Genomic DNA, 26,108 nt, shown 5'->3' with positions numbered 1-26,108 from the left:
AAGATAATATCAACTTTATATACTATTATGTACGCCATATGAAACACATCTGTATCACAAATTATTTAATAACATGAAGTACAACAGACCCCTTAAGCCGTGGGGAACATAGCTATTATGATCACGTTTCTTTTTTTTTTCTAACCCCCTGTATATGCATACAATACAGCATCTTATTTGTCTTAGTAAAATGTTCAACAGCTTTAAATGCTGAAAATTAAGAAATGTTAAGTTATCTCTTCAAACATTACATTTTAATAATAATACCTTAACATACGAACTGTAACTATAGTTTTTATTTATGCCTTTTCTACTCAAAGTATCCAGTATTTCCGATTTGTACAATTGGGTTACAATCGCCAATTAACAAAACAAATAAAGCATCAAGAAATACGTTTTATTTTTAAAGTGCTAACACCAGTGCTTTCTTTGTGGTTCGATGTACGAGTCTAGCTTTCACAACTTACAAGTTTCTCAAACCAAACATTAAAATTACACCAATAGAAAAACACTTTTTTCTAGTAACACATTATGATCATAATGAAAAGAAAAATAATTTTTTTGATTTTTTTTACTCAAGTTAAATAAATAAACATCAAAATACAGCTGCATCCAAACATGATTAACGTTCACATTCTTGTTTAATTGTTCACTTCCTTGAAAAAAAATGAGATTTGTTGTCTCTCTTTTTTTTCTTTTAGCGCAAAGCTACGCAATGGGCTATTTGCACTCTGTCCACCGCGAGGGATCGAAACTCAGATTTTACCATTCCAAGTTCCTAAACTTATTTACCGTTGATCCACCATGCGAACTGCAGAAGTGAAATGATGTTTCTTGATATGTTTTTATTTGTATTTATTTAACTAGTGTAAAAATGAAAAAATAAATCAATCCAAATCCATATTAATTTTTAAACGGTTAGGTGACTCACATGGTAGTGAAAGAAGTATTGTGTGAGTGTATCAACCTCTAAGTTCTGGGGAATGGTACCGTAAATGACCCACTTTGTAGAGACTATATCCTATAACTCTTTGTACTGCGATATGTTGGAGGAATTCATTTGACTTCGACCTAATGTAAGGTAATGCCTGACCTCACGATGCTAAGCTGATTAGAACTTTTCTTAAAGAGTTAAAGAGGTGGGAATTGGTCAAATGGATTGGTCAGTGGACTCATTGAACTTCGATCTCATCAAACTCGTGTAGGGTGCTCTTAGGAGAGGCGTCGCATCACATCAAATGACTCTAAACATTTAAAAACCCTTGAAAGCAGCTCCTTCAGACGGGTGATCGAAAGTAGCAGGGAACTTATCAACATTCTGGTTTTGAACATCAGTTCCAAGTTGCCCTTGTTGTTTGTGTTGACCACACTCCATATTGAAATGCATCAACTGTAAGGATGTATAAGGACATCTTTACCAAATGTTCATTTATGAGTGTGTGTGTGATGAACCCCCTTTCATTTGCGTTTCGATCACATAATGAATCATCAGATGCCTAACCTATATAAAAGTGAAGAGGGGGGGGGGTACATTATTTCATATAAACAGATTGCTTTGTCAAAGCTGAAATATTACAATTCTAATTATTAGAATTAATTAATTGTTTTGTGGAGACTAGGTTAATTATATCATTTTTTAAAATAAATTAAAATTTGAAATACAAACGTTTATGTAAGTCTATTCTTTTCACTGGAAACTTAATTCTTCTTCAGAACACCACACATACGCATCTTATTATATTGGAGCTTGCGCACCGATCATCACCAGTCATAACTGGGTAACATTTTTATAACTAGGCTGTTTCAGAATTAACCAATAAAAATTACAAAAAATGAGTAAGTTTCAAATATAAATCAATCAAAAAATAAATTTAAAAAAGTATTTGTTTTTCTTTAGTGAAAATTTCATGAGTGTTGCAAATGAAAAGCAAATCACTTTCATTGATAACTGCGTCTACAAAGAAATACTTCAATAAAAACTACTATGTGATGTAATGCTGTGATGATAGCTCATTTTTAAACGAAAATTTCAATAAAATCCTTTTCCTCATGGATGGTGAACATTATTGAATGTCAAGTATGAGTATATTGTTGTAGAACTATCAGAAAATTCCAGAAAATTTATACCTGCCCCTAGGGTGGGTATTTCTGCTAGTATAAATAACATAAATTCTGCAGTCAACTATTTCATAAAATTTTCCTTTCGTTTTCTTACTCAGTACTCTACGTTGTCAGTGTTGTTGAATAACACAAGCATTATTATGAATTGCAAAATATGTTCTGTTGACACAAATATGATTGTAAGCGGAAGTAATTTTAGTGTTGCAAGTGGTTTTTATCTTTGGTTTTGCAAATAAAATAAGATTAAGTAAAATATCTAAATATTTCCAAGAGATGGCGCCAGTACGTTTATATTTCTATTCTGTTCGTCATATATTTAATAGAGCGGACAACATACTTAACAAATTAAAGCCTATTATAATGATAATTGTTTTTCCGCACATTAAATAATTTCTATTTACTAATGGCACAAGTTTTCCAACTTGTGATATAAATCTTACAAAACTATTAAAATCCTTTACTGAAGAAGAAGGGGGGGGGGCTAAAATGCTTTCTGAAGATCACCACGCATTATGTAGGTTTAGGAACAGATTGTGAGGGTCACTGAAACAGAGTCTGTTATAAGATTTTATGCTATTAGGCCCCCTCGAGGACGCCACATTTGAAACGTGGCATACGTGTTCTGGTATCACGGGCGGGTATCCCAACAAGGTAGGTTTGTTTTCGGGAATGGACCCTCCTGTGGGGTAGCTATAGAAATAATTGAAGATAATGGAGGAGCTTGATTCGTGCATTGGGGCTTTGTGAATCTTAAGGGGATAAATAAAACTGTTTACAAGATTCCGGTTTGAACATTTTGTATATAGTTCTGAAGATGGCAGCACAGTTTCTATCACAGTGTGATGTTTCAGTTGTTAGTATCTGTTTGTCGGAATAGTTCATTTAAAGTTCTCAAAACACTTACCCCCTCCCTCAAAAACAAAACCCAACAACAACGAAAAACAAACTAGCAATTAAATCCGAATTTGTTTGGTGACTTATTTGGAAAATAACTGAATTCACCAAGGAGAACACAAAAAACAAAATATTTTCAATCCTTTGTTTTCTGTTTTGATATGTACATACGTAAGACGAATTGTAAAAAAAAAAATGTTTTAGAGCACAGAGAACACCCGAAAAAAAATATGCTCTTAAATAAGCATTTCTCAGCGTATAAAAAAAGCAGGGACTAAATAATTAGTTCGTGAACCATACGTAATGGTATAACTGTTATTCAAAATATCCGTAACTTTGAAAATAAATAATACACTTCGTTCATAGATTGAAAAAAATGATAATTAATTAATTGCAATAGCCATACTATGTTCGTCTTAGACATAACTAACACTTAACAATCAATCATACTATATTTAAGACAATTTAACTAACACTAATGACTTGCGATAAATATCTTATCTTTACTTTATAGATAAGAAAAACAAGGCTTGCATCATTTTTATCCTTTTTTTCCTTGACGTTTAAACTACACGTAGAGTATTCTTGAATCGAAGCAAATGGACGTTTTTCTGTATCATTTCACTGATAGAATTGATAAACTAGTAAAGACAGGTTACCCTGATTCCTCAGAGAAAGTCCGTAGTCTCGTTAAAATGCACGCCCATACTTCTTCACTAGAAGCGTATCCAGCCCTCCCAATTTGGGAAGAAGACACGTAGGTTCTAAGAGTATGTAATAAATCATGGTTTCCCTGACGAGTGGTTGTCTAACAGCCGTTAACTGGGTATCGTCTTGCGGCTCTGACATACCATCAACCGTCGTACTTCATGATAAAGAAAAGAGGGTACCTTAATAATTGCAATGCTTTTAGTTGTAATGCCATGTAAGAGTGACCGGATGTAAGTGACCTATTATCTACGTCGCTAATAGATACGTGTCTGCGCACGTAGAGACACAGAGCTTAATACGCGTTTGTGTGTGTGTGTGTGTCTGTACATTTCACCAGCCATTTGAACAACCTATCCAAAGACTAATAGGCGGTCATAATGGTTTTGAATGAGCTTAAAACATCAAGTTAGCGCACTTTATGTACATTATCAGCACATATTTGATTAAGACATCTCCATTTCATTCATAGCCTACAACGAACATAAAAACAACAACTCGAAATATGAATCTAAAATTAAAAACCTCATAAAACACGAGAATACATCTATCATCGATATGTTTATAATCACATGTATTGATACTGATATTGGCTTTATTATGTTTTAGGAGGTGTTATAATATTTTGGTAACATATGTGCGTTTTACAAACAAAGTTGATAAGAGGCTAGAAATCATTGTTCTCATCTTGTCATGAATTTTGTAGTCTTGCTTTGTTTTTTAAAGTTTTATAATTAGAACAAGGAAATCATAAAAGCAACTCTAAATAACGATTTTTGAGCCCTGAGAATCAAATGGAAGGAAAATGATCAGGGTATATATATATAGTGCTCCGTGATAACATGTTTTGTTCAGACCAAGGATCGGGCATTTGTTTACATTTGTGAAAGCGTGTCACATAAACAGAATAAATCCTGATTGTTTTAACTTTTATATCCTCCTCTGTGGGCTTGAAAGCTGATAACGCTAGATTTTCTGGGTTTGATCTCTGCGATGGTCACATTGCATATGTCCCAAAGTGTAGTTTTACGCTTGTTTCAAACATGTGTAGAACTTGTGTTTCGTCAGTAGAAGAATTCGGTTCAAGATAAGGGTGAGAAGGCATAGACAAAGTCATTAAACAAATCTTTTCATTTCCATTTTAAAATATCACAAATCCTAGACAAGGTAGGTACAAACTAAACAGTGGAATTCGAAACTGAAATATTTTCCACTCTCGTCTATAGAGAGATAAAACGATATGTATTCGTGTTTTATTCTTTCTTTTTTTTCTCCGTCATTACAATCTTGAGGCGTTATTCAGAATAGCTATACAACATTCACAAAACGTTTTTCGGTAACTGAAATACTTAAAAATTTATACGTTCGAAAGAGAAACAATACAAGGATGAAACATGAAAATATATTTAACAATAAGCAGATTGACTTAAATATACTCTCGCTTGTAATTGCAAATCTTGTTTTCCCGAGGGACGAGCCCCCCCAGTGGCACAGCGGCATGTCTGCGGACTTACAACGCTAGAAACCGGGTTTCGATACCCATGGTGGGCAGAGCACGGATAGCCCATTGTGTAGCTTTGTGTATAAGTACAAACAAACCGAGGGACGAGATTTAGTTAAAATAGAACAGAATATATTGGTTTAAATAACATATCCAGTTAAGATAGTAGCACCTAATCTGATATTAAAACATTGCAATTCATTTCAAGGGACATAGTTGTATTTATACCTGGCATCATTTGCTATAAATAATTCAGTTAAATAGTAGCACCTAATCTGATAAAAACATTGCAATTCATTTCAAGGGACATAGTTGTATTTATACCTGGCATCATTTGCTATAAATAACGCTTTTAGCTGATGTAAGGTCTTTCGGCGAATCGACGGTATGTTTACGGACTTATAGTGGTAAAATCCGGAGTTTGATTCCCCGCGGTGGACAGAACGCGGGGAAACAAACAAACAATAAAAGTTAACGTAAAAATAGTGAAATAAACATTTCTTGGCGCACTTATAGTCGGAATAAAAATACCAATAATAAAAAAAATAGTACATTTATAACTTAAAATCAAAGTGCATGTTTCCAACACATAACTTATTAAATTATTATTTACTGAACAGTTAAAGTAAATATGTACAAAAGCTCTAGTGTTAATATAGATAAGTATATAGAATCATGTCTTCTTAATATTATTGTGAAATTAATATATTATAAAGAAATTTCATTAAAATTTAAAATAATAAAACCACAGTTGCAGTTGTTTTTGTTTACCAAAAGTAGTAGTTACAAAGTAATCATTGCTGCACGAGAGGAAACATTTCAAAATTATTCATTTAGTCGAGTTGGTGTAATTTTAGAAGAACTGTTTGTATAAATGTAGTAACTCAATTCGACAATTGCAACAACTTCTAGTTTTATTTGTTTTTTTATACAATACATAACAATGAACCAATTTAATCTTCAACTTCTAAACTACCGACTTATAGCACTGAAATCCAACATCAACCTCAAGGTGCTAGAGGTAAGTTTAAAAACTTTAAACTGTATTTTAATAAAACATGGCAACATACAATAATAACATTAAGATTATTTTATAATGGCATGCCATTTTATCTCATAAAAATTTGTTGCTAAGCGTAAAGTTCCATAATGGGTTGTCTGTGCTCTGCCTACCACGAGTATCGAAACCCTATTTTTAGCGTTAAAAGCAACCGGACTTACCGCTGTGACATCGGGCCCTCATAAAAAAAAAATAGGATATCTGCAAGAGGATTATTTATTTATTTATTGTTCTTTAAGATACGTACTAGTAGAGACCTGATTATACTATATTTATTTAATTTGAATTGCACTTGTAACTTCTTGAAATGCAGTACCTATGTGATTTTTAGCACAACATGTGTTAGGCTTATTTTGTATAATCAATATATATATATATTTTTTCGTACTCGAGTTGACGAATCGATCGAAGTTCTTGCACAATGAATACTACATTTTAAACACTCCTTGCGCCAGGCAGATCGTTTATCTGGAGAAGAGGTGTAAACCGTATGCACATCTCATTATGCCTTTTCCGGGGCCAGCTTGGTGTCACATTATTGTGAGCGAAGTAAGTGGCGTTATGTTCTCAAGTTTGGTAACGCCCTTGGCGCCAGGGCGGATATCTCTCGCCCCGAGAGTTCAGCCATACACCTACAAACATGCACAAGGATTCACAACTCGCTGTCATGAAACCACTTGCAGTGTATCTGAGCTGCTGTACAGGTCTTAGGTTGAGCTACGGCGAAAAAGCTGACAGGTACCGCCCCCTGGAGGAGAGTACGGCATATACTGAAGTCCTATTTGAGATTGGATTAATGGAAAAAATACAAATGGAATAGTCTATATCTGATCGTAGTTTTTTCATTCATTACAATTTCATTAAATTCGGACCTGCGACCTGAACAACAACAAGAAGAAAGGATGGCCTTCAACCCGTTTCTTCTACCTTCTATCCGACAACCTGACTTTGGCGTGTGCTCACTATTATCTCAGCCATTCCACTTCTCCCTACCATTGTCACAATCATACCCGTCGCACTTTTTCAAACTGCCGTTGCCGTTGTCAGTACCACCGCAATTTGCCGATAAAAGCAGCTTGGAACACGGACGACAGTTGCAGCTCATGGGATCGTTCAATGATCACGACGATGGCGTACAGGACGACCCGAAAGTTACGTTAGAATCTAAGGAACTGTGGGAACAGTTCCACTCACTGGACACTGAAATGGTGATTACGAAGCTCGGCCGGTAGGAATTCAAGGATCTTTACTATTAAGGTTTATATTACTCCGTGAGTATGAGAAGAATATTAAGTACCCTCATTCCGGAAAAAAACGCTGTGTGCTTTATAACCGTTTTAATTCCTTTATCGTTCAGCTATTAACATTATTATGAAAAGATCTAACGAAAATCTTTGATTTAGATATAATGGTTTGTTATACTGATGAATAAATGGGAAAATCTAGCTAAAACTGTCATAATACATCTAATATGTGACCGGATGTCTTACCGTTTCGAATTTAAGCGCACGTCATTGGTTAGGGGGTAGAATGCTAATCCAAGATACTAAACTAAAAACGTAAAATAGTTTTTCCAGAGAGTATTGTAATAAAAACAAAATTTTTAAACCGAAACTACAAGTGTTTTCTACTGATCACAAACTCTAAATAAATAGAAAAGATATAAATATTGCTATATAGTTTAAGAAACATACTGGTACAAATGGCGTTTATGTATACACCTGCAACATGAAAGTGCCATACTTAACGAATAATGTTACTTATTATGTGCTAACCAGTAATTTTTTTCAACTAAACTATAACTTGAAGAGGGTACTATATTGTATACGAATATTTCTGTACATTTAAGTAATTTCAAGTTAACGTGAAAAGGTAATTCTGTGTATTCTTACAATAAAAACGTAATATTTGCACAATGAAACTAACTGATTCAACAATATACCGTTACATACTTCTAGACGACAATATGTTGATGTATACACAAACAAGAAATAAACGCTCCTGTTCGTTACGTTGGAAACCGGTATTTATATGTAGTTAAAATAAGGTACATAGTCAAGTTTGGTACTTTATGCTTGTGAAATATTAAGAAAATCCGAGTTAATCTGTTCCTTGATTAAGCCGAGTTATTTTTATTTATTTCATTATTATTTGTTTTTTGTAAATTATCGTAATGATTGAACCTAGGTATGGAAATGCTAAATTGTTCAAAACAAAATGTAAAACATGTTTTGTTGTACCGATGGTCTGACGATTTTTGTACAATCAGGACTAAGCGTGAATTAGACTACGCTATCTGATCTGGATCTTCCTCAGTGTGTGTGTTTTTTTGTAAATATAATAATCCTGTTTAAAGTCACCGTCTATGCATACCTTGCTGTATTTTTCAATACATACCAGCATATTTTCACTTTTTGATGCCGTTTTTACCGCGCACCTATTTAAACTTGATTTTTTCTGTTGTTACAGAATTTAATATTAAATAACAGTAAGTTACATGACAATGTTAATGGTATTCCAAGAAATGTCTGGCTTAGCTCAGTATAAGTCGTCGATAACATAATAAGAGTGTTATACGCGTAGTTCATGAATGGATTTAGTTCATTCGGCAATGAAACGAACTCAGTCTGCTGCGACCATTTAGTTCCATGTATGTGTTACTATTCCCCATGCTTTTAGGTCGTTTGGTCGCTGGCTGTCTTGTCATCGTTGGTGAGCTAAAGAGAATAGCTAATTATGTAGATCTGCAATAACAATTTTACGTCGTTGGTATCTGTGGCGTAGCTATAGCTTTCCTAACACAAGTCTTCTGTAAGAATTAATCGAGAATAGTTTAGTTAACCAAGAACTTCGACGTCAGAGGTTTTACAAGAACTTTAGGCTCAATATAACTTCATGCACATTGTAGGAACATTTTGTTCTCAGATTTACTAGGCTTTGCGATTTCCTTACTGAGTTATCATTCTAGAATGTTTCACAGTTTAACCATGTGATCAATGTTTTATACAACCAGTAATATTATGATTTCTTGGCTGAGTTATAATTCTAGAATGTTTCACAGTTTAACCATGTGATCAATGTTTTATACAACAAGTAGTATTATAATTTCTTGGCTGAGTTATAATTCTAGAATGTTTCACAGTTTAACCATGTGATCAATGTTTTAGACAATCAGTAATATTATGATTTCTTGGTTGAGTTATAATTCTAGAATGTTTCACAGTTTAACCATGTGATCAATGTTTTACACAACCAGTAATATTACGATTTCTTGGCTGAGTTATAATCCTAGAATATTTCAGTCTAACCATGTGATCAATGTTTTACACAACCAGCAATGCTTCAGTTTGATAGGATGTTTAGTAGTGAGCAAGACGTAATTCTAACATCTTCTCCTTGTTGAAAAGTTTAGCTCAAGACACCTTCTGGATTCGTAAACAGATAATTCTGTGATACAGATACTCATGTATATTTGCTTACTCGAGATATCAAAGTAATTTTGTTTCCCCAGAATAACTCTGTCATATCTTACGTAAGTTACTTCTCTTCAAGTTGTTTACCAGAGATAAAGTTTTTTGCTTTTTGTTTTACCCAGCATAACCGTGTAATTTCTTACCTGACGTACTTCTATTTAATTATTTACTCGATATGCACATTGTTAGATATACAAGACTGGTCATTTTAAGAGTTATTATTTAGTTTATTTATTGATTTAATATTTAATGATTATTTAGTTTTAATAACAAGAGTATTAAAAGTTAATTATTTTATTAGTTATGACAAGTTTCGTTACGTAACTTTGAACGAGTTGTACGTTGTGTATGTAGTTTAATTGTTGTACTAAGCTTTTGTAATATTGTTGACGTCATCTTACTCGAAGCTTCTGTACGTTTTTCTGGTTATGTGTCACATTTTTGTTACTAGAGGGCTAGATATTTTTATATTTTTCTGTCGCTTGTTATAAATACGTGCAGATACGAAGAGCAAACAAGTTAAGTTAGAGAAAGTATATATGAAGTTAGACTACATATCAGTTTAGCTATAACGGGCGATTTCTAAGGTGAGTTTCACAGCTTGTATTGTTATAACAGAGATAAGGAAAAGTAATTTATCTTGTCAAAGGGTGTTCTAAAGTAATTGACTCCGCCTATGTGGACTTTGACGAAAAAGATACAATTATTTATAGCTCTGGATACAACTGTGATTATCAATAGTGTAACGAAGTTTTGTACATACCTTTGACTTGTTTCGAATATATTATTTTAAAACAAGTGGATTGTCTGTTGTTCGTTTATTGTAAAGAATCCAGCCCAATAAAACAACTGACACACACTAATTTCAATTATCCATTAATATTTTACCCTTGATGTCCAAGCAATATTTAACTGGGATATAATTCTAATTATTTACCCTACATAAATTCCATAACTGTTTACACAGTATATGTTTTTTTTTATATCTACGAGTTATTTCCAAAATTGTTCATTCAGTACATTCCCTAGTTGTTCTATTGTTCTTCTTTTTTTGCAGTAATATAATTTTTTGTACATTCCTGGAATTGAACTGTTTTCTCTGTAAGGTAGCTTCTAACCCCTGCTAATTCTTTCAGTTCGTGTTATCATCATGATTTTTCTTCAGCTGAAAGTTAGTACTATGACAAAAATTGTAACATCATACATAAACACTTGTTAATAAAGCCTAATCATATTTATTAAAAACATACAGGTTTCCTAGCGCTATTCCACACACGGCTTTAAAAATTGTCTCATTGTTAATGTACGTGTTAAGCCTACAGTTAGCTGTCTCGGTGAATTACTTGCCCTTTGTTTACAATACAATAGTAAACAGATGCCAGATATATTTAATTTCTGTAGTGCATATTGGTGTATAAAAGACATTTTAGTACTAGTAGTAAATGACCTTATAACACAAAATGTTATTTTTCATTAATTGACCACCCAACGTTTCGCTTTACAGCTTTTTCAGGAGCGCTTTTGTTTGTTGGTTTGAAGTTAAGCACAAAGCTGCCCACCACGGGTATCGAAAGCCGGTTTCTAGCGTTGTAAGTCCGCAGACATACTGCTGTGCCACTTTGCTCCATCAAGTACATGTACACTGACAGAAAATTTAAAAATACTTTTCTCATCGAACAACTACGACCACAGATGAATAGGGACGAAGGATGGCACCTATAATTATAATTATGTTACTTTTTCATTTTCATTTTTGTTATATAAATCTGTAACTTAGACATAACTTTTGTTTACTACAGGTAACTGTTAATTATTTCAACAATAAGTTTTACTGCCTAATATTCGAACACATGCTTTAGAAATGCACGAATCGAATTTACTATTTAAATTAATTGAAGCTTTTTACTGTCAGTTAGTGGAACGCTCCTGAAGAAGCTGTCAAATGAAATGTTAAGTGAGTGTCCAATTAAAGAAAAGTAATAAATTTGGTGTTATAAGGTCGTTTATTACTAGTATTAGGAAGCAAAATATAGTTAAATTGAACTTTATTTATTTCTTGTTAAGCAGAAAGTTTCGCAGTGGGCTATCTGCGATGTGCTATTAAGTGACGCTCATATTAGTTTAGGGACTGCAACTAAATTTTAAAATTTAATACTTTTAATACTGAGAAGAATCACTGGGTAAAGAATCAGATTTTTGGGGTTGCTGTAAAGAGGAAGAAACTAATACACTTATTATTAGTATTTGAATTTGCTTAACAAATCACTGTACAAATATTCAGTAACTTATTTGTTACATCTCATTCAAGAAAAGAAACCAATAAAATCTTATTTGACAAGTGAATCTGCTTTCAACAGGACCTCCCTTCCACTGGTTCAGCGATAAGTTTGAAGATTCATAACGCTAAAAAGTGAGATTCGATACCCGCAGTAGGCGGAGCATAGGTTCCCCGTTGTGAAGTTTGCGCTTAAACAACAAACAAATAAGTCAGGAGGGGCTCGCTTAATACAGCTTTATTGAATATATATATTTTCTTTCGTATGATGTGAGTCTAACGTGACCAAAATCCCTAACATTCGGGTTTCAATAGCCACGGTGGGCAGAGCACAGTTAAACCATTGTGTAACCTTTTGCTCAGCATCAAACAAACAAACTAACGTGACCATAAGACCTCGGAAAACAAACTAGACTATGACAAAAAAAGTGCAAATTTAAGTTTAAAACTGGTTGGTCAGATCGTGTTTGTTTTTTTTCATCGCAGACTGTTTCGAATCAAGTATAGTTTAAATATATTTTTTGTTAATTAATATTCAATATATACGTGACGGTCCAAAGTATATAATTTTGGGGGGAAAAATATGTACATATATACACACACATCACGTTCTCTAGCGTTAGAGAAGATGCACCATTCTTATACTTTTTAGTAGTAAGTTAGTCGACAGAGTATTGATGGGCGCCACAATAATCCCCATTGCGAAACAATGCACGAACGGAAATATTAGGCGTTAATGAAGGAATATATTATTTAGAACAAACACTAAATGTGGCAGTTATGGAAGCATAAAAGGAAATGGAGAATTCATTATGCAGTAATTGGGATAAGTGGAATAGACTTTTAAAACTGTTTCATCAGTTCTTTTACAATTCTAATAGATGAAATTCATTATAAGTAAAATACAGTTTGCGAGATAAGATCAAATTAATAATCAAGTTATAATAAACCTAAGAAAATTATGAACAGTTAAGAATAGTGACGAAGTTTTTAGATTTTTTCTTTCAGTGTCTCACAATTAACCGCTTTTTCAACATGCATCATGATTATCCTAAATGCTGCGGTTTGCGTGATAAGAAAAAAAAACAAAAACAAAGCGGAATGTTGCTCAACGTTTCAAGTACCTTGTTTCTATTCTATCACAGTCTCGATTTCGTTGTGTCCTGATCCGTAAGTTACTATTGAATGGCTTCTGATGGGTCAGCCTTAGATTTATGGACTTACAATGCTAAAATCCAAGGTTCGATTCCCTGCTGTGAACACAACCCGGATATTCCACTGTATGACTTTGAGATGAAACAAACAATACTATAAATGTTTATACTAAAAGGAAAAGACGCCTATAAAAATAATACTGTACATAATGCGTGTCTGCTTAAAATACCTTTTAAATATTTTAGTTAGAGAACTACAGTGCTTTTATTCCGAATCAGAACACTTCTTACTACACTCAGAGTTTCGAATGCTTATTGAAGATCTGCTTAACTTCTGTTATAGTGTACCACACCTGTATTTAGGTAACCATGGTAACTGATTAGCGTCTTTTCTAATTAAAAAAAAAAGATGTCCTCATCAAGATATATTTTTTGTCCGTCTTCTGGGCTCTAACCTAACCGCTAGGAGTTCAGTCTTTGTAAACTCTTGTTTTAAAGACAGACACGTAGTGTATTTCACAATTCGTTACCTAATACAAAGTATGCATTATAAATGAACATTAAAATATGGTAGCGTATCGGGTAATGGCTAAGTAAGCCACCAACCATTATATTATTATAATTTCTTTAAATCACGCTGTGAATGTTAAAGTTGTGAAATGCTGAATACCAATGTGAATAAATCGGACTCCGTACAATTTTTTTAATGCCTTACAGTATCATTTCACAAATGAAGAGGTACAGGAAACTATTATTATTCTATTATTACAGTTATGCTTACTCAATGTGGAAATGCTTGATAAAAGAGAGCTTTGACTCATTAAAATAAGTTTGTTGTTTTCACAAAAATAGTACGAAAATAAATGTACCTTAAGAAGATCAAGCCGAGAAAATGGGCGCCATCATACGACGATAATATATCAATCTAATATCTATTATAAAATTATGGTATTCGAGTACGTTAAATATAAATGTTGAACATTGTTCTTGGAATATACTATACGTAATAGAAAACCTTCTTTGTAATGCTACTTTAAAAGCCTAGAAAATAATCAGGATTTTTGTTCTTGGAATATACTATACGTAATAGAAAACCTTCTTTGTAATGCTACTTTAAAAGCCTAGGAGATAATCAGGATTATTGTTCTTGGAATATACTATACGTAATAGAAAACCTTCTTTCTAATGCTACTTTAAAAGCCTAGGAAGTAATCATTTTTGTTCTTGGAATATACTAGTACGTAATAGAAAACCTTATTTGTAATGCTACTTAAAAAGCCTAGGAAATAATCAGGATTTTTGTTCTTGGAATATACTGTACGTAATAGAAAACCTTATTTGTAATGCTACTTTAAAAGTCTAGGAAATAATCAGGATTATTGTTCTTGGAATATACTATACGTAATAGAAAACCTTATTTGTAATGCTACTTAAAAAGCCTAGGAAATAATCAGGATTTTTGTTCTTGGAATATACTGTACGTAATAGAAAACCTTATTTGTAATGCTACTTAAAAAGCCTAGGAAATAATCAGGATTTTTGTTCTTGGAATATACTATACGTAATAGAAAACTTTATTTGTAATGCTACTTTAAAAGCCTAGGAAATAATCAGGATTTTGAGTACAATGATAATCAGTAAAAAAACCAGAGCCATTTACATTATTATCTGAAGAATAAAGCTTTTTCCATGAGATTATGATGGTCCAACTTTGGAAAAATAAAAATAAGACTTCAAAAGTTAAGCATATGACAATACATTTCCAGCATAGAAAATCCATGCTTTATTTCAAGTGCAACAAAGCCTGGATAGTATAGTGAATATTATCATAGCGTGTTTTAAGACAACTTCTTTATTGCAAACAGAGCTTTCTCTGTCTAATCTTGGGTGGAATCGCCCTATTTCGGCTATTGTTTAAGTGCCACTCCACCCATCCACCCACTAATAGTAGAACGTGTGCACGAATTGACCTTCTCAGTTCCGTAACTGATGGCTTACAGCTAATCTGGTAGTTCGTACGGATTATCATTCAGCCAACCAAAACGGCGTTGTTTTATGATTTATAACCAGTATATTGGAATAATAGTAAACTTTTCCTTCATTTTTATATAGCTTTTATGATATATATTTATATGCAAATTTATGTTTATTATTACAGCGCGATGCCAGATAAGAAACTACAATAAAAACGAAGTTTGATAATAACTACGTTATTATATATGAATTTATTTACTTAAAAACATGCAGATGTAGTATTAACTACTGTAATTTCTTTTACATATAAAATCAATCGTCAAGGCTTTCGCGTTTGATATGTAACCATAGAATATAACTACTACCCCTCGCAAAAAATGCATAATTGTCACCTTATAATTACCTTTAATCGCTTAGATCACAAATAATAGATACTGTTTATCAATGAATCGACGTTTATATATATATATATAAACGCATTAAGTATAGAGAGTAAGGAATTATAATGGTCATCTGTTAAAATCAAATCTCCTTCCCCGTCCCCAATGGCGACTCAACAACAAGGTTGAGAGCTTATAACGCTAAAGCTAAAGCTCAAATCATTGTGTGGATTTTCGCTGTAAACAAACAAACAAGCTATATTGGAACAGTGTTAGCTTCTTTACCATGGCGTAAAGCGAAACGTTAGCCACGTGAATATAACATTTTTATTTTTTAAAATCTTTCTATTAACCTGAATTTATGAAACTCTGTCTTGCTTTTTTTAACGTGCTGCGAACATGAAAGTGATAGTATATGCATATCTCAATATTCAGAAGTTCCGCTCCTGAGAAAACATCTCATCATTCGTATATATATATATTCATGGGGGTTTTTCCCCGGTGGGACTTACAATTCTAAAAACACCCGGGGTTCGTTTCCCCACAGTGGACACAACAGATAGCCCAATTTGGCTTGGCGCTAAAAAAACAAAACCAGTGGATTTATCTGTACGAAAGCTTACTCTACTCAGGGACTCTATCTCTTCACAAAATATACTATGGAGAGAGAAACAATTTATTTCAAATAAAAGCTTTCTACGCTGAAAACTATAAGTCAGTTCAAAGTGTTATACCTTTATCAAAGCAGGAGGCATTACAAGCTAACGGAAGTACAAGCCGAAAGTATACTGAAAATATAAAACATCTTCACAGACATATTTCCATTGAAGTCCTCCAACGCAAGAAACCGGGTTTAGATACCCGTGATGGGCAGAGCACAGAAAGCCCATTGTGGTCTTTAACTTCAAACAAACAAATTTTCCATTGAACATACACTATACATAGATAGAAAGATAGAATTAGCGTTTCGATTTGCTTTCTTTCTTTCAAAGTGATTTATTTAAAAAAAAAGTCAAGGACCGGGTTCAAGGTTTGTGTCCTGTTGCTGTAAAAACGCTCTCCGACCTTTATGGTCGTGGGTGAACTGAAAGGGGCGGTAAAATTCCACTTTTCGGTCAGACAAGAAATGTTCAAGAATTGGTGGTGGGTGCTGTTGATTAGCTCCCTTTTCTTTATTCTATCACTTCAAAAATAGAGACGTATATTAGTAGGTAACCATTCTATAGACCATTAAAAGTATTATAACCTTTAGAATTGTTGTAATACTTTACTTGTAAGACATACCCCAGAAGCTCATTTTCATGTTTTACAAAAAGGAATTTTACCTGTCTTGTAATTTCCAAGTGGCATATCTCTAGTAATCAGACGAAGTAAACAATATTTACGTTCAAATTTGATGGCTTACAAGTCACTCTTCCATAAGATTAGTGTACTGATAGAAGAAATTTCATTGTTTTTATCCAGATATTAATTAATATGCCAGATTAATTAATGTGGCAGATTAGAACACAGTAATTTTCACAACTTCAAAAGCACAGAATGTCCGTAAATTATGTTAAATTTCTGGAATACAAGTAAAAACATTTTGTGAACGTAATTTCAGTACACAATGTATACAAAAAAAAAGTCACTTGAAGATGGTATTCTAACAATTTATACGACTTAAATTATATAATGCTGTTGATTCTTGTCTGTAGTTAAGTACAAAGCTACATAATGGACTATCTGTGCTCTTGCCCACCACGGGTATCGAAACCCAGTTTCTAGTGTTGTAAGTCCGAAGACATACCGCATTTACTTATGATTATTGAGTTTATGATTCATGTAACAAAAGCTCAACTAAAATGTATCACTTTTGGATAAAATATAGCTACTCGGTGGCTCACCGACAACTATGACGGCTAACGATGGTAAAAAGAAGAGGACAGATATACGTGTAACTTTGTGCTGATCAACAAACAAACAAATAAACTATACTGTAGTATCTAGACAAAAGTCGATTTGAACTGAGCAGCGGTTTTAATAATTTTACCAACAGATATAAATTATTTTATCATTCTACGACAACACTTTTCTTGCATGCCCGAACGACGTAAACTAGTTATTATTTCCAAGTGTCGTGTCGTGTTTATACATCATTAAACAACTGAACAAATTCTTACTGTTGTTAGGAGGATGTTTCCCGCCTTCAAAGTCCGAGTGTCCGGTCTAGACAAGAAGGCAAAGTACATCATGTTGATGGACATTGTAGCAGCGGACGACTGCAGGTACAAGTTCCACAACAGCCGTTGGATGGTGGCCGGTAAAGCTGACCCGGAAATACCTAAGCGGATGTATATCCACCCAGACTCACCCAGCACTGGGGAACATTGGATGCAGAAGGTGGTGTCCTTTCATAAGCTGAAACTCACCAACAACGTTTGTGGACAGCACGGATCGGTAAGCAGAGATGAAAACGCGAATTTTTTCTTCTTCTCAATTCTAACTAATTTTATTATTCCTAAATACAAATCCGACACTCATTGATAAATTGCTTATATTCGTAATTGATATAGTTTAAGAAATATTTCAATTGACTCATAATAATCTTTATAGTGGCAATAGCTCCTGGTAATCGGACGTGACCATCTCTTAAACAAATTGCTTCGTATAAAGAACCAGTCTGTTTCGGTTGACGTAATGTCACGAGGCATGATAATTTTATTTACTGGGTAGTTAATTATACTGAAAAAAATAAACAAACACACAAACGCACGAAAACATGACATGACACAGTAGTGCGCGTGGGACATAAATCTTTCTAAAGCACCTAAAACCATCCAACAAAGGTTTCAAGCAACTTAGAACTGAAACATGAAAGATACTTTTACTTCAATCATTAAAGTTCGAAACTAATATGTTTTTTGATTAGCTTTCGTATTTTTTTCTCGTTCATATACATATATAGTTCTAATTAACATTTTCAGTATGATTGAACAACATAATGTAAAGAATAATTGAATGATTCCAGATTGGAATAATCAAAGTACCCTCTGCCATACGAAGACATATTACACACGGATGAATAAGTATTAAGGATCACATATATTAAAAAACCATCCTCATTTTTTTAACTATGAAAATCAAGCTCCAAAAGTCTCTGGAATTGAGGCCTGTTTGTGGTTACGTTTGTTAATTCAGAAGCTAGAAGTTATTTGAATTTTACCTCTTACATTGAAACTTAAGTATAAATAAATAATTGTATTGTTTCTGACTCAAATATGCACTTAAAAACACTTGCGGTATTTTGTTTTTAAATAAATTCAAACCGAATCACTATTTACTCATTTTGATTTCAAAATCCAGTGTTCAATAAAAATGAATATTTTTCTTATAATAAGCATCCTCAACCTATGATGAAAATTTAACCTTCTCCTCGTGTTACAAAATATGGTGTTGCAGAGGCGTTGCTAGGCGCTGGCACACGGGGCCCGTGCCCCGATTATATTTGACAGTGCTGTGAATCTCCAGTTGGTGTCTTGAAAAATCAGAACAGAAAATCATGATCGATATCATATTGAAACGCCGAAAATTTCTACGTCTGTGGGCCTGAGCCCCGAACATTTTAAGCACCTAGCGACGCCTCTGAGGCGTTGATAAAATTAATTGAAAGGATTTTCTTTTAGAAATGAGGTAGGTATAGTTTCTAACCGAGAATTGAAAAAAAAAATCATGAACAGAAAGTCTGTGTGTGAGAACTGAGTCTCAGACCCTCGTTCACTGTGATCAGTAACCTTTGAATTGCTTGTAAAAAACGAGTTTTGTTGAGCTAATTCAGAAACGGTATTTTTTTGAATATTCTATGATGTTTTATTTTTTGATGTGCGGAAGCTAATATTTCTAATTGCACGTGCTATTTATTTATAATGGTAAACGTACTATCTTTAATTATATATTCTATCAAAACATCGATCTTAAAGCAGCGATAAACAGTTTAGAATTAATAAATCCAATTGTTGGTCCACTTTTGTTGCAGACTTTTGGGTTCAAGTTTTTCTGGTTTGAGTGACTGGATGATACTAAATGTCGCGCAGTTTTTACATTTCATTCATAACGAACGAGTGTCCATGCCCATGTGTTGAAAGAGCAACGTGTGTAATGTTCAAACTTTACGGATACCACGGAACACACCCATCTGCTATAGTACTGGTAATAAAACAGGGCGATGTTGTCATTTTAGTGCGGCTGGTACCATGTTGGTTTGTATAATATCCTAAGAGGCTTAGTCTATTCAGATGTATGAATTCCTCATAAGAGTTTGAACATAAAAAACGTATAATATACGTTAAAATTCGCAGAGACAGGATATATTACCATAACAAAGCTACCACATAGATATTTTGAGACTGACAATACAATACACCACATGAAAAGTTCTACAGCTTTTTCGCTAATTTTTTCTGTAATTTTATGCTTGTCCCCACCCCCTTTATTGCTTTTTTAAAGTTTACTGTTACTCCAAGTTATTCTGTATGACTGTTTTTATTCAAAACCATTAATAGCTAACTCTTTCAAGGAATGTTTGCAAAATGTAACGCCAAACGTTGTATTTATTTAGAATGTTCGATACAACTTCAAATATGTGATATTCACTTTGAAGAATAACATTCTGATAAAATAAACAAACAATAATCGGTACAAAAAATATATATATATACATATTCCACCTAAGAGCAGATCAATTTAAGTGTTCTCTGGTTCTTTTTTTCAGTTTTGGTTTTGAATTTCTTTACGTATAATTCATCTACAGCTTATTCTATTTTCAATTATTTCTTAATTTTATAATTTTTTTAACTGTTGCTATTTTCATCCTTGCCTACCAAATCTACGAACAAATTAACTTCTGTATATAAAAAAAAATAATGGCTTTGCTCACTTTCTAGATGTTGGAAACGTTAGCCATGGTAGTAAAGTGTTAATCTCCGTTACAAATATTTTGTAACACTTTTCTTGTAGACGATCCTGAACTCTATGCACAAATATCAGCCAAGATTCCATTTGGTACAGACCAACGACATTCTCAAGCTCCCGTACAGTACGTTCCGTACCTACGCCTTTAAGGAGACGGAGTTCATTGCTGTTACTGCCTATCAGAATAAAGAGGTGAAGTAATTATTGATATTTTTTAATTCACAAAACACATTACGTGTTGAAACTTGATAATCGAAATTTGATATTACATAAAACTTACTGGTCCAAACGTTTTGAATAAGACACTGCTGAGTAAGATTGTGATAATGCATTATATAATTTAGGGACTTTAGCTAAGTGATCACCTATGAAAGTTTTATAGAGCATGGTGTTTCATTTCCAGATCAGTTTAAATTTTCATGAGTGTAGTAGTCTGAGTAGTTGAAAAAGTGCCTTACTAACAAACGCTAGAGAGCTAGCTTGGCCTTTAGATCAGTTAGTATAGAGCACTCGCCTGGTATGTGCAAAATCTCGTGTTCAAATATATTGAAGTGAAGAAAAACATACATAAAATTACCGTTAAGCGAAACGTTGAATTAATCACTTATGTTATGTGAGAATGTGTCCCAAGAATGACGAAGATCAAATTAATTTATGTGTTTTATGTTTTTCCCCTTCTGTTGAAAATAAAATTCAAATTGCTGGTGATAAAATACTGTTTTTTTTTCAGTTTTACTTCTTAAATAGTGTAAAAAAACTGTATTGTAATTATTAAATATACGTATGGGTTGGATTAACAAAACATGTGATGTACTTTAGCAAATAAGCTATAAAAGAAGTTAAATATATTCCTTGTATAACTATCTTTCAAACAATTATTTTTCAATAACCATCTTAACCCTAAAAATACGGAGAGAGGACATAGAGACATTATTGACTTTTCAACCCCGTTTTTCGAAACTACTTAAGTATCAAAGTGTTCGTGGATCTGTGACTGTTGGTTATAGGGGCTGAATAGCAAATAAGTCAAAGAAAAATATCATCAGTATTGCATTTAATTCCATTAATTACTATGGGAGATTTCATTCAATTTCCTTTTGCTATTTCATTACACTGTAATAGGCAAAGAATATACAATTACTCAACATGATGTAATATATGGACTATCACCAGTAGTGAATGGTATAAACACGTAATATTAACATGATGTAATATATGGACTATCACCAGTAGTGAATGGTATAAACACGTAATAATTTGATTGTTAAAGTAAAATTGGGACATTTTTTTTCTTGATTGTGTGCATTCGTAAAACTCTCAGAAATTAAAGAGAAAAGCCATGTTGAATTTGACAACTTTAGATGTTAATAATGGCTGGAGACGGCTTCAAGCCGTCTCCAGCCATTATTAGTCTCAAAGTGGGTTCCTCGTCACCGAACTTTAGATGTTGTTTACAGGTTGTTGAATGGTATCACCCCCTCCAGAATAGTCAGTATTGAGCATTTTCTAATTTGATTGAATGCAACTAGTGCGTAATTTATAACAAAATAACTTAAAATTAATTTACCATAATTCAAACATGTAATTATTCTAAGTCACCTATTTGTTTAGTTCCAACTGGAAATATTGTGATCTTGCTTATGAATTAAAGAAAACGCTATTACTGGAACCGCGTGAAACGTAAATTAAAGAAAATATGGCAAGCAAGCAACATGTTAGTTAAACCAGTGGTTTCCAAACTCAAGTAAAGTATCAGGGGGCCCGTGACAAATACACAATACTGTTAAGGTATTCATTATCTAAAGATACACTGAGTAGATTGGTGGGAGGCTCAGTCAGGATGCGAAATGTTTCAAGGGGGGCCTTGTGCTGAGAAGATATGGGAACCCCTGGGCTAAATCATTAAAACTGTACAACGGATAACAAAATGGCGTTTACTGGAAGCTAGAAATTTTATTGGATACATAAAAAATAAAATAGCTGAGCAGTAAGTAAAGTGTATGTGTTAAGAAGTGTTGGCAGGAAAAGAAGTAAAATACAGCAGCTGAATAATTTGTAAAAGAATGTATTGCGTTTTCAGAAGAGAAAAAAATTGCAAAAACCTTACTTAAATGTATTATAGTTTCTGTTAAAAACTCGTGACACCTTCCTGTGTACAATAATGTTGTTAACAGGATATACCTGTACAATAATCTTGTAAACATAATGTACCTGTACGATAATCTTGTAAACAGGGTGTACCTGTACGATAATCTTGTTAGCAGGTTGTACCTGTACGATAATCTTGTTAGCAGGTTGTACCTTTACGATAATCTTGTAAACATGTTGTACCTGTACGATAATCTTGTAAACAGGATGTTCCTGTACGATAATCTTGTAAACAGGATGTTCCTGTACGATAATCTTGTAAACAGGTTGTACCTGTACGATAATCTTGTTAGCAGGTTGTACCTGTACGATAATCTTGTTAGCGGGTTGTACCTGTACGATAACCTTGTTAACAGGTTGTACCCTATTCTTTCTTAATTGTTACAGTATTGGTTAGAATGTTTAACATATTTATTTTTACTATTTTTAAATTTTTATTGTAACGATAATTTTGCATTGTTAGATTAGTATATGTATTTAGAACTAGCATAAATCTCCTAAACAAACCTGAACCTCGTGGGATATTATTGGAATTATGACTGAAGAAACAACGTATTCTAATCTTCGTAAATAAGAACGGAACAAGTAAGCTATATTGAATTCTGAGGTGATTTTTAGTTTTGATCTATGTAGGTTCTTAATTACATGCATTAGTTTATGTTATATTCCATAACTTCACATAATGAGATAGAATATAATATTTCTGATATTTCACTAATATACAATTTGAAAGTTCTGTTATAAAGATGTGGGACATTAATTTCTACACATTCTATTTTTAATTTAGCAATAATTTCGAGGCACTTATAACAAGGACAAACGTTGTTTAACCTACAATACTCACTTCAGGCCTTGTAACACGTTTTGTTCTCGCATCTAATGACAGTTTTGAGCTACTTGACAAGTTTTATTGTTTAATTTAACAATTAAGTTCGAGATATTAGGAACAAACTTTGTTTAACCTACAATACTCACTTCAGGCCTTGTAACACGTTTTGTTCTCGCATCTAATGACAGTTTTGAGCTACCTGACAAGTTTTATTGTTTAATCTAACAATTAAGTTCGGGATATTAGAAACAAACGTAGTTTAATCTACAGTATTAATTTCAGGCCTTGTAACACGTTTTGCCCTTTCTTGTAATAACAGTTCTGGGGAACTGGAAAAGTATTCTTGCTTTTATTTACTAATAATTTTATGGTACTTATGACAAATTTTGTTATTTAATTATAAAAAAAAGGGGGACAAACGTTTTGTTTTTTAATCTAACAAAAATGTCAGGGTATTTTTGGCATGAGTTGTTTAATCTATAATGCTAATTTCAGGACTTGTGCCTTTTAGATGATTTATTCCAAATTCAGTTCCTCACATACGTTTAATTTTTTTTTCTAAGTGTACTATAGGTTAAGCCGATTTTCAGCAGATCTGTTTACCTGAAGAAGTTTTTAACTAGTCATTACTCAAGCTTGATATAGCATTATAGTCAGGGTACTTGGGTATCGAATGTCGAGTAATGCTGGTAGAGACCGCCCCTTTGCTTTCTTCTTTGAATGCCATAAATCACCAACTTGCATTCCCCAAATAATGTCTGTTGCAGCTGTAAGTGTTCCCATAAGCTTCTGTTACAGTTTAGTAGGCATTAGTTTACGCTAGCAGATCCGATCGAAGCCAATCCTTTGTGTATTTTAACCTGTTTCAGGGCGGACCTTAGCACCACATTATCTTGAAAATGTATGTATGTACATCAAGTAGAGTCTGTATATGAGTGATTATAACTTAGATGTTGCCCATAGTCCATGTTTACTGACATATGCTTATAGTGAATGCGCCATAATTTAGTATCGGCGCTTTCAGCTGATCGGAAATCTCGTTATTTAGTATCTTTTGTTATAAAGTGTTATTTGGATGTTGCCCATAGTCCATGTTTACTGACATATGCTTATAGTGAATGCGCCATAATTTAGTATCGGCGCTTTCAGCTGATCGGAAATCTCGCTATTTAGTGTCTTTTGTTATAAAGTGTTATTTGGATGTTGTCCATAGTCCATGTTTACTGACATATGCTTATAGTGAATGCGCCATAATTTAGTATCGGCGCTTTCAGCTGATCAGAAATCTCGTTATTTAGTGTCTTTTGTTATAAAGTGTTATTTGGATGTTGCCAAATTTAAAGTATTCGTTTTCAGTGGCGATTAATATGAAACGTACATTATTCAGTTAGTCTTATTTGTATCTTGTGAGGTTACAATAATCCCGGGATTTATATTGTATTTTATAATTAAAGGATTACATTTGTGCTTTAAAAACCTAAAAACGAATTTACCTGTTTGTGTTATAATATCACTTAGTATATATCAGTGAGATGGCAACAGTAATTCAAACAAATATTTTTAGGTATACATGCGAACACTAATCTACTAATGAAAAACAACATATGAAGGTCACCCAAAGGTCATAATGGACTTATGTTTGATTACGTGTAAAAACGTCTAACGTATTGTTTCTCATTTCATGTAGCTTGGCATAGCTAAATGAAATTTTGTTTGGTTTAGTTAAGAAAGCGACGGCGTATTTTGAATATTTCGAGCATAAACAGTTAGCACTGAAGGGAAAATTCAGAAGTTCTTCCGGTAGATAAAATTTGTTGAGATCAAGCTGGAAAATGGTCAACGTAAAACTTGTAGTACTCAAATGAAATAAACAAAAGCGTTCAAACACAGATTTTTAATACATGTTTGAAAGGGAGGGAAAGATTAATGCTGGAATGGATCTTGCAAATAGGTTGGACGAGGGTTTAGCTGAAAAACATAGTATTTACACACCGACAGGTGGCGGGATAGAGGTAGTTATAATAAGTATTGTGCATGGATTTCTCCTGATGGATGAAATGGGCAAAACTGAGTTAACACGTCCAGCTAGATATGCCATTTAGAAGTTAAGCAAACACAACACAAACACACACACACACAACGTGAGTTATAAATTGGTAGAACAAAACATATATATATACATGCATACACCTGTAACGATAAATATTCTAGTAATGAAGGTTTTTATAATGCTGTGCTAATGGGGATTTATAATTAATCCTGTTTTAATGGATTTAATATTTTACTTAGTTACTTAATATTTTACTTATGGAGATTTATCATATACACTGTAGCGATAAAAGTTTATTACTGGAGGTTTTTTAATGTTGAGCTAATGGGGATTTATAGCTAATCCTGTAGGAGTGGAGGTTTGACAATGTCCTGTTAATGGGGATTTATCGTTAATCTTATCGTAATACTGTGCTAATGGAGGATTAAATATTGTAATTGTCATTTCAATGACGAGAAACCCACTTTGAGACTAATAATACTTGGAGACGGCTTGAATGGCCAATGAAGAAACATTTAATATAAGTTAATATAACAGACAAACGTACGACGTTTTACTAAGGTTTGTCTATCATCATAGACAACGCTATTA

At 33.2% G+C, this 26,108-nt stretch overlaps 1 protein-coding gene across 2 annotated transcripts in view; it reads left to right on the top strand.

Moving 5' to 3' along the window:
* The first annotated feature begins 7,033 nt into the window (after positions 1 to 7,033).
* Positions 7,034 to 26,108, top strand: part of LOC106459313 (T-box transcription factor TBX3-like) — a 26,890-nt gene continuing 7,815 nt past the window's right edge. For both annotated transcript variants that reach the window (XM_013918924.2, XM_022385772.1), the window contains exons 1-3: positions 7,034 to 7,512; positions 17,712 to 17,979; positions 20,536 to 20,682. In XM_013918924.2, the coding sequence (XP_013774378.1) occupies positions 7,187 to 7,512; positions 17,712 to 17,979; positions 20,536 to 20,682 (741 nt within the window). In that variant the 5' untranslated portion in view covers positions 7,034 to 7,186. The remainder of the gene's footprint in view (positions 7,513 to 17,711; positions 17,980 to 20,535; positions 20,683 to 26,108) is intronic.

Source organism: Limulus polyphemus, unplaced genomic scaffold (genome assembly GCF_000517525.1).
Source record: "Limulus polyphemus unplaced genomic scaffold, Limulus_polyphemus-2.1.2 Scaffold591, whole genome shotgun sequence".
NCBI classification, from domain to species: domain Eukaryota; kingdom Metazoa; phylum Arthropoda; class Merostomata; order Xiphosura; family Limulidae; genus Limulus; species Limulus polyphemus.
This window is presented reverse-complemented; position numbering and strand designations above follow the sequence as displayed.